This window comes from Trachinotus anak, unplaced genomic scaffold (genome assembly GCF_046630095.1).
Source record: "Trachinotus anak isolate AG129_WGS33_773 ecotype Australia unplaced genomic scaffold, CSIRO_AGI_Tana_v1 ptg000030c, whole genome shotgun sequence".
Lineage (NCBI taxonomy): Eukaryota > Metazoa > Chordata > Actinopteri > Carangiformes > Carangidae > Trachinotus > Trachinotus anak.
In genome coordinates, this window is record NW_027273881.1 from 675,395 (window position 1) to 685,584 (window position 10,190).

At 44.8% G+C, this 10,190-nt stretch overlaps 1 protein-coding gene across 1 annotated transcript; it reads left to right on the top strand.

The window, feature by feature from the left end:
* Positions 1-1,728: 1,728 nt before the first annotated feature.
* LOC139612047 (protein NLRC3-like) lies at positions 1,729-10,175 on the top strand. Its single transcript, XM_071467184.1, has 9 exons — positions 1,729-2,064; positions 2,299-2,412; positions 3,747-3,825; positions 3,982-4,210; positions 4,366-6,166; positions 6,273-6,446; positions 6,540-6,713; positions 9,258-9,304; positions 9,460-10,175. The coding sequence occupies exons 1-9, from the start codon at positions 1,976-1,978 to the stop codon at positions 10,011-10,013; spliced, it is 3,261 nt and encodes a 1,086-aa protein (XP_071323285.1). The 5' UTR covers positions 1,729-1,975; the 3' UTR covers positions 10,014-10,175.
* The last annotated feature ends 15 nt before the right edge of the window (positions 10,176-10,190 follow it).

The following is a 10,190-nucleotide window of genomic DNA, read 5'->3' on the forward strand; positions in this document are numbered from 1 at the left end:
AGTTTGATGTGAAGATTTGTTGATATTGAATGATTTTATATAGACCACGGGCAAACAGTCTATACACGTGAAAACTCACGTGTCATTGTTTTCTTTGTTGTTGCCTGTTCTTGTGGTAAATGTAGAAAAAGTCAGAGCTAAAGATGGTTGTCTCTGTGTAAATTGATCATTTCATTTGCCAGTGTACAGTATTGAAATGAATACATATGTAAGTAACTTTATTTAATTGAATAATTGTGAGACAGATACCTCTTTTTTCCCCTTGAGCACCGGACCCTCAAAATGTCTGTGCAGGGGTCCGAACAGAGGGAGTTAGAAATAAAGAGCTGCCTCTAATAAAGAGCTGTGCTGGGGTCAATAAAGGCCCTGGATACTTTCTGAGGAGAATCTGTAGCTGAAAACTGGAGTGGATCCAGACTGAGGCTGTGCTCTGCATGAGAGACACAATAAGAAAGATATTGTGTCTCTTTTAACTTTCTCTCTTAGCAAGTGTTTTATCAGTGAATACAGACGAACTCACAGCTCAGTCTTTGTCTTCAATTTATGTGTTTGGCGATTTTGTCAGATGATGTCCAGGTAATAAAGTCAACATTTGACCATAGGGCCATATATGTTTTGGCCAGTCTTGTTGTTAAGCTTATTTTAGGACTATTGCCTTACCTAGACTGTCTGTAATGAGCCACATTTAATAGTTTAATTTCACAACAGTGACAAACAGTAGGATGACCAACACTCTCGTTACCTGGTTGTCACCAGTGAAGGCAGGTCAGTGAGAAGTGCTGCTATGGAGAGCTTATTGTATCGTTAATTCATTGATACAGTAACTCATATGGTTCAAACATAATTATAAAGGTTGGATATTAAAGATGCGAAATTATTTCTTTGTAAGAGGAGTTACAATTTATGTACAGTGACTAATACATGTCACAAAGTGGCAGTGATGTTCTGACAAGAGTTCAAAGTGCCAGAAAGCAGTGTTGTAAAATCCAGAGATAGAGAGAAAGAAATGGGCACTGGCACAAGTGAAAGGAACAGTGCAGTGTTGTGTGTTGTCAATTCATGATGTGCAGTTGTTAAGTAAAGTGTTCATAGTTAAACATGATGTTCTGCTTATTTTTTGTAGAATTTACAGCTTAGTTCCTACAGAGCTCTCACCTGTCACTGTGGAGGCTGTAATGAGGGAGCTGAGGAGGGAGGGGCAGGGGCTCATGTGTCTCGCAGAAACAGAACTCAAATACAGTTGTTGGACCACAGGCATTTAGATGAGAACTGATGCCACGGGCCAAATTTAAAAACCTGGATATGCAATGAAAAAGTCTATCTGTGCACGTGCCTGATCAATACTGACTATTACTCCATATCACTGATCAATACTGACTATTACTCCATATCACTGATCAATACTGGCGATTACTCTCTATCACTGATCAATACTGGCTATTACTCCCCATCACTGATCAATACTGGCGATTACTCTCTATCACTGATCAATACTGGCGATTACTCTCTATCACTGATCAATACTGACTATTACTCCCTATCACTGATCAGTACTGAACATGTCATGTTGATGTCAGGACTTTACTGAGACTTTATTGATTATTGATTCCATATTGTTGGATCAATGTCAGATCCAATCAGTTGATCTCAGTCCTTCTGTGTGTCAGTGGATGTTAATGTTGGTCCATCGTGTGTGTGCTGGGCTGCTCTTCACTTCACTGCAGCTTCATGACTCCATCTAGTGGACTGATGGTAGAAGTACAGCATCTTCCTGTATCTTCCAGCATCTTCCTGACTGTATTCAGCTGACACTGATATGAACCAGAGAAGAAGAGTCAGTCGGTGGAGGAGCAGCTGATATTTTTACAGGAGAAATTATGTCAATTTCAGTTGATGTGCAGATGAATGATTTGTGTTTGTCTCCACATGAAGGTAGAAAGTGTGTGTGAGCTGATGTGGATGTGAATCCAGCAGCATGGATCAGTGTGAGGACAGAGAGGAGGGAGCCCCTCCCTCTAAAACCACTCTGTGTGGGGGCCATGAGAGCCAGACCAGAGCTCAGAGGTGAGATGAGGATCTCTAACTGTCCATGACTCTTCTCCATGTCAGAGCTCAGCACTCACATCACTGCTCCATCATTTAGATTTCAGACAATCTGTTGATCAAAGGTCAGAAGTTTAAACTGACACAAAGTCTTTTCACACTAAAAATGAGTTGTTGTGTTTATTCAAAGACTGAACATATTTTTCATCAGTTTTTATTCAACATGCACATTAATCAGTTGTGTTGTTGTTTCAGGATCCAGCAGCAGACACCAGACTCTCCTGAACCCAGCTCTCTGTCTTTAAAGAGCGACCGCTCAAAGGAGTGGAACATTGACTTTAAAGGAGGATGTCCATCAGCTGATCAGAGGTAAGCTGTAACTGACAGTAAAACTGAGGTTATTGTAGAAAAGAAGCAGTTTGTACAACGTGTTGTTGGACCAGGTCTGAAATCAAAGTGTTTCTGTCTGTTGTGAATGTCCACACTGGAAGGTGGAGGTCAAACTGTGGCCGTCATAGAGAGGGGGGGAGACGTGATGTGGTTTAAATATGGAGATAACGTCTGCCATGTTCAGACAGTCTGTCCTGGAAGACATTCACAGTGTTGACTAGGGCTGAACAATCAATCCAAATATGATCCAAATCACAATATGGCCAAGTGCAACATCCAAATCACCGGAGCTGCAGTTTTTCTGATGAAGGTAAAATGTGTCACAACGTTGTTGTGCATTGTTAGCACCATAAGTGTTGTGGTGCTGGAGAGACACCCCGACCTACAAATCATGTTCTCCAGACGTAAAGGAACATGTTTGTTTGGTACAAGCCCCAACAAAAATCACATCATCATCATTTTTAAAATATCATGAAGCCCTAGTGTTGACCTCAGTTGTTCACATGAAAAGTGACAGAAATAGTTTGTGTGAAGAGAGAAAGTCAAACCCCGCCTACTTTCTCACCTGCACACAGCTGACCGATCATTGAGGGAGGTGGATGTAGAGGATTATATTTTATAGTAGGCACAAGAACCACCTGTCCGCTTGTAGGCTACATTTAGGTTTCCCACGAGGGTCGCCACCCATCCCTTATATTACGGGATCGTCCCCTATTGATTCAATACAGGACGCAGCATTTTGTCCCGTATCCTGTGCTGTGAATAATGTGATGTCAAGTCAAACCAAACTACTTCTAGTCAACAAGTGGACTGAAGAAGTTCATCAATGAGCAGTCGACTGACCAGCTCTGTGTGCTGTGAGAAAATACATGTACATATACTTTTTACATAAAAGTGACCAGACAGTGAGGTTGACTCACTTTTGTTTTCATACTGGGAGCTGCCCAGTACAACCAGTCTGACACAAGCAGACACTGAGCAGCTCCACTGGAGCAGCTGGGGGTGCTAGGTGCCTTGCTTCAGGGCTCTTCAGCAGTGTGGAGTGAGGGAGGGAGAGCTGTATGGAGGGTTGGTGAGAGATGTTGGGAATAAACCAAACTGCTGAAGCCAAACACTGAGCTGGAAGCTACAAACAGCTGCAGACTGAGCTGTTGATTCTCAGTGGGATCAGCAGGACTAGTAAACCTTTAGCTCTACAGGGAGTGGTCTGACTCACTGTTCACATCCAAAGATCACTTCATGGACCTTCAGCTTGTGTCTGTCTCTGTGTGGACAGACATAATGTGAGCTCATTCTTCATGATTCCTCCACAGAGTGGACCAGGAGAGCTCAGAGGTTCCCAGGGGTCAGTCTGCCCAGCAGCGTCAAACACACCTGGACTCCATATTTATGGTCTGTGCATGTACAACAACTACTTCCACATCTGCTCACAATCATCTCCATGCTGCACTGTTAGACCAGTGGATTGTCAGTCTGTCCAACATGGATCTGATGTTTGGCTCCATGGTTTTAGTTTGATGCTGTCACTCAAATAGTTTTCTGTTCCAGCTGCTGGAGGAGAACATGGTCACTTTTGTGAAGAACGAGCTGAAGAAGATCCAGAAGCTTCTGGGTCCAGATTACCCAGAATGCTTAGAGAGCCAGAGGGAGGATGAGGAAGTGTTGGATGGTGAGGATGAAGAGCAGAGGAGCAGCAGCAGAGAGGCATTTGTGAAGATCACAGTGAACTTCCTGAGGAGGATGAAGCTGGAGGAGCTGGCTGACTGTCTGCAGAGCAGTAAGAGGATTTCTCTAAAGATTCAACATGATGGAGAAATGAGACATTTACTAATGTCTCAACACATGAGGGAAATGTGTTCATATATGTATTCTTTATGGGAATTAAAATGTTAGATTTTCTTGCTGAATCTTGTTTCTTTTATCTTCATTCAGGAAATCCTGCAGTTTGTCAACATAGACTTAAATCTGAGCTGAAGGAGAAGTTCCAGTGTGTGTTTGAGGGGATCTCTAAAGCAGGAAACCCAACCTTTCTGAATCAGATCTACACAGAGCTCTACATCACAGAGGGAGGGGCTGGAGAGGTCAATGATGAACATGAGGTCAGGCAGATTGAAACAGCATCCAGGAAACCACACAGACCAGAAACAACCATCAGACAAGAAGACGTCTTTAAAGCCCCACCTGGAAGAGATGGACCAATCAGAAGAGTGATGACAAAGGGAGTGGCTGGCATTGGGAAAACAGTCTTAACACAGAAGTTCACTCTGGACTGGGCTGAAGACAAAGCCAACCAGGAAATTCACTTCACATTTCCCTTCACTTTCAGAGAGCTGAATGTGCTGAAAGAGAAAAAGTTCAGCTTGGTGGAACTTGTTCATCACTTCTTCACTCAAACCAAAGAAGCAGGAATCTGCAGGTTTGATCAGTTCCAGGTTGTGTTCATCTTTGACGGTCTGGATGAGTGTCGACCTCCTCTGGACTTCCACAACACTGAGATCCTGACTGATGTGACAGAGTCCACCTCAGTGCACGTGCTGCTGACAAACCTCATCAGGGGGAACCTGCTTCCCTCTGCTCGCCTCTGGATAACCACACGACCTGCAGCAGCCAATCAGATCCCTCCTGAGTGTGTTGACATGGTGACAGAGGTCAGAGGGTTCACTGACCCACAGAAGGAGGAGTACTTCAGGAAGAGGTTCAGAGATGAGGAGCAGGCCAGCAGGATCATTTCCCACATCAAGACATCACGAAGCCTCCACATCATGTGCCACATCCCAGTCTTCTGCTGGATCACTGCTACAGTTCTGGAGGATGTGTTGAAGACCAGAGAGGGAGGACAGCTGCCCAAGACCCTGACTCAGATGTACATCCACTTCCTGGTGGTTCAGTCCAAACTGAAGAAGGTCAAGTATGATGGAGGAGCTGAGACAGATTCACACTGGAGTCCAGAGACCAGGAAGATAATCAAGTCCCTGGGAAAACTGGCTTTTGAGCAGCTGCAGAAAGGAAACCTGATCTTCTATGAATCAGACCTGACAGAGTGTGGCATCGATATCAGAGCAGCCTCAGTGTACTCAGGAGTGTTCACACAGGTCTTTACAGAGGAGAGAGGGCTGTACCAGGACAAGGTGTTCTGCTTCATCCATCTGAGTGTTCAGGAGTTTCTGGCTGCTCTTCATGTCCATCTGACCTTCATCAACTCTAGAGTCAATCTGCTGTCAGAGAAACAAACAACATTCTGGGGGACTGAAGTCTTTCGAGAAAAACCTGAACAAGCACTTTTCTACCAGAGAGCTGTGGACAAGGTCTTGCAGAGTCCAAATGGACACCTGGACTTGTTCCTCCGCTTCCTCCTGGGTCTTTCACTGCAGACCAATCAGACTCTCCTACAAGGCCTGATGACACAGACAGGAAGTGGCTCACAGACCAATCAGGAAACAGTCCAGTACATCAAGAAGAAGATCACTGAGAATCTGTCTGCAGAGAAAAGCATCAACCTGTTCCACTGTCTGAATGAACTGAATGATGGTTCTCTAGTGGAGCAGATCCAACAGTCCCTGAGATCAGGAAGTCTCTCCACAGATAAACTGTCTCCTGCTCAGTGGTCAGCTCTGGTCTTCATCTTACTGTCATCACAAAAAGATCTGGATGTGTTTGACCTGAAGAAATACTCTGCTTCAGAGGAGGCTCTTCTGAGGCTGCTGCCAGTGGTCAAAGTCTCTAACAAAGCTGTGTAAGTGTAGATTATTATTCATCATTATATAAAGACACCTCTATCTGTTCAACAGGAGAGAAAATAAATTCCTGTCTTCTTTAATTCCTTATGATCATCTCTGTAGACTGAGTGGCTGTAACCTCTCAGAGAGAAGCTGTGAAGCTCTGTCCTCAGTCCTCAGCTCCCAGTCCTCTAGTCTGAGAGACCTGGACCTGAGTAACAACAACCTGCAGAATTCAGGAGTGAAGCTGCTGTCTGCTGGACTGGAGAGTCCACACTGTACACTGGAAACTCTCAGGTCAGGATTCATTAACCTGTTTATCTGATGACTGTTTAACAGACCTCCAAGTGTTGACAGAGTGTTCCTGTGTGTGGTTTTGTGTGTCTGCAGTCTGTCAGGCTGTCTGATCACAGAGGAAGGCTGTGCTTCTCTGGCCTCAGCTCTGAGCTCCAACCCCTCCCATCTGAGAGAGCTGGACCTGAGCTACAATCATCCAGGAGACTCAGCAGTGAAGCAGCTGTCTGCTGGACTGGAGGATCCAGACTGGAGACGGGACTCTCTCAGGTATGGACAGACACTGTCTGATAGAGGAGAAAAGTTGGAAACATTTCCTCTGTTAAAGTTGTACAGAACTTCTTTGCTTCAGCAGAACAATCCCAGAGACTGTTGTTATGTTCCCCAATGAGGAACTAGGGGATGAGGGGAAGTAACAAAATAAAAAGCTTCATAAAAGGAGGGGCCACACCTGAGCAGGAGAGAGAGCAACAACACAAGACCACACCAGACCACAGCATTAGGGTTGTAACACTGTAGAGACCTGTTCAGTGTTGATGCACTAATAGCAACTGAGCAACAATAATAAAACCATCTCCACTGCTCAGAGACAACATTTTACAACTTTAAGCTTTCTTCCTTAAACTTAGATATTTATTTTCTACTCAGAACTGTACTATACCGTCCAATCTCTAAACATGTGTGTTCAGAGAGTTTTGTTACGTCCACCATGGAAGTACTTCTTGCACTCAGTCAAGCTGTTGTGCAGCAACTCCATGGCCGCATTTTCACCTACACCAGGGATCAGCTGATTGTGCTGAGGCCGGCCCACCTGGCAATCAGTACAGCGGATATTCCTGCAGAAATCTGGATAAGGACATATAGGGGATGCAGAGGAGGTGTGAAATAACAAGGGAAGAAAGCCATGCACAGACAACCGCGACAGGAGAAGGGGTGATATAAGTTGTGTCTCCCCTTTCTCACCATGGGCAATGTGAAGTCAGTGAATGGACAAGTTAACAGCATTAGCCAGGATCAGAGGGAGTTCCAGGAATGTAGCGTCATGTGCTTTACCGAAACATGGCTGCACCAGGATGTTCCCAGCCACATGATATATCCTATCCTATTCCATCCTAAATGAAAAGAAGAGGGCTTTTAAAGCAGGCAATAAGGAGAGGAGGGCTATACAAGGCAAGTTGAAGGTGAAGATCAGGGTGGTCAAAGGGGATTACAGGAGGAAGCTGGAGCTGAAACTTCAGCAAAACAAAATGCGGGAGGTGTGTTGTCACTGTAACCATGACAACAAAGATCAGCTAATGTTGAGGAAGTACTTACTTTAACTCAAATCACTTCCACTTCCCAAATCAAATCACTTGATGTTTCACTCCAGTCGAGGGGAAATAGGAGCACAACATAAAAGCTGATGGAGGTTTCTGCCCCGGTGGAAGCAGCGTATTGTCAGGAAGTGAAGTCATTTATTACTTACTGAAGTGTTAGAAGCAACAACTTCAGGGTGAACCAAGGCCAAAACTATAATCAGAAGAAAGTCTCTCCCAGAAAGTGCTAACTAACCCGAGGTGAAAACAAAGGAAACTAAAGACACCAACTAAGCCTGGCTCCCTAAGGTAAAGCAAAACAGGAGGAAACAGGTCAAAAATAAATGACAGTTCCCCCCTACAGCTTCAGTGCTATTTACAATAAAGTGAATTCATCTATTTACATCCCCCAAAACAAAACCCAAATCTATTTCATACTCACAGCGGCACTGGGCCTGATCAGAAGTCACAGTTGACCAAACTAACAGAGAGAACTAACACACAATCAGACTGGGGGCCGGGACAGAACCGAGCTGCTGCTGTCAGCTCTGTCACCGGAGCACAGGACAAACCATGGGGTTTGAAATGCTGGATATTGTTTAGCAGCCGCCAAGCGGCCGCCACTTCTCCAGCCAAGCCCATGCATCCAGCCAATCAGGAGGGACCTAGAGGTGGAACACATGAAGCTCCTCACAGACAAAGAGCACTCACTCTCACATAAAAAACAGTAACAGTAAAACCACAGTCATACAAGAGACACCAGATCAGATGAAGACACAAAGTGGCTCCTTAATGAAAACTGTACAGCAGCTGTAGTTTCACTAGTCTTCCTCTCTGAGCCTCTTCCTCTTTGCTCTACAGTTTCTCTGACTTCCTCTGGACTTTGACTTGAAGTCAAATCAAGATGTGGCGACAGAAGCTCGTATGGTTCCTGCTGCTGTGTGACAGCTGATGAATAAACAGAACATCAGGTCTGATGTTTCTGCAAAACTGTTCAGTGACATGTGAACATCATCTGTCAGATTTATTCATCTAACATGTCACAGACTGAGACAATGTGGAGCAAAGTGACACATGAAGCTCATTTTAGAGAGGACTGAGAGTGTGTGTGTGTGTGTGTGTGTTTGTGTGTGGCTCAGACATTGTCCTGTGAGCAGAGGAAGTCTAATGAAGCTACAGCTCCTTTATAGTTTTCACGAAGGAGCCTCTTTGTGTCTTCTTCTTATTTGCTGTGACATTAGTTTGTGCAGCTTCAGAGTCACAGACTCGAAGTGTCTCACACCACAACTGAGATCAAATGGAGAAAACAAATGATGAAATCTTTTCTCCATGTCTCCTCCCTGCTCCGTGTAATTACAAGATAAAGACTCCACTTCCTGTTTCTCTGTGAATGTGCGTCCATTCATACAAGCCTCCATTTGAACACAATCATGAAACAATGTGTGTGTGAGAGCCATGTAATGTCCATGTCTGCATGCTGACAGAGAACGTGCTGGTCTGACCCCCCTCCTCCTTTCAGGGTGGAGCCTGCTGGAGTCCAGTGGTTGAGACCAGGTCTGAGGAAGTGTAAGTGTGTTTTTCATTGACTCATGAAAACAAAGCAGCACATTCAACCATCTTCAAACTGTCACATCACTGATGTCATGAGTCATCATCAGACTGTCAATAACTGATCAGATAATAGATCAATAACTGCAGCTGTGTCTCCTTCTCTCCATCAGATTCCTGTGAACTCACATTCGACACAAACACAGTGAACACAAACATCAAACTGTCTGACGACAACAGGAAGATGACACTTGTGGAGGAGGATCAGTCGTATCCTGATCATCCAGACAGATTTGACCAGTGTCCTCAGCTGCTGTGTGGAACTGGTCTGACTGGTCGCTGTTACTGGGAGGTCGAGTGCAGAGGAGTGGTTTATATATCAGTGAGTTACAGAGGAATAGGAAGAAGAGGAGTCAGTGAAGACTGTTGGTTTGGATGGAACGATCAGTCCTGGAGTCTGATCCGCTCTGATGATTTTTATTCAGTCTGTCACAACTACAGAGAAACATATATCTCCTCCTCCTCCTCCTCCCCCTCCTCCTCCTCTGTCTTTGACAGAGTAGCAGTGTATGTGGACTGTCCTGCTGGCTCTCTGTCCTTCTACAGAGTCTCCTCTGACTCACTGATCCACCTCCACACCTTCAACACCACCTTCACTCAGCCTCTGTATCCTGGGTTTGGGTTTAGGTTCTGGTCCACTCCTGGTTCCTCAGTGTCTCTGTGTTGAGTGTAGCAGAGAGAGCCTCTGTTGAACAGAGAGAAGAACTGGTTTTTGTTTCTGTCCCAGTCTCTCAAGCTGCTGGAAGACTTGTTAAAGGTTTTGAGGCCCTGGTTTTTAATCCTCAGGTGACTCAGTGAAGTTTGTCCAACACCCAAAGTGAAACCTCAAAGGCTCTGAGGGAAA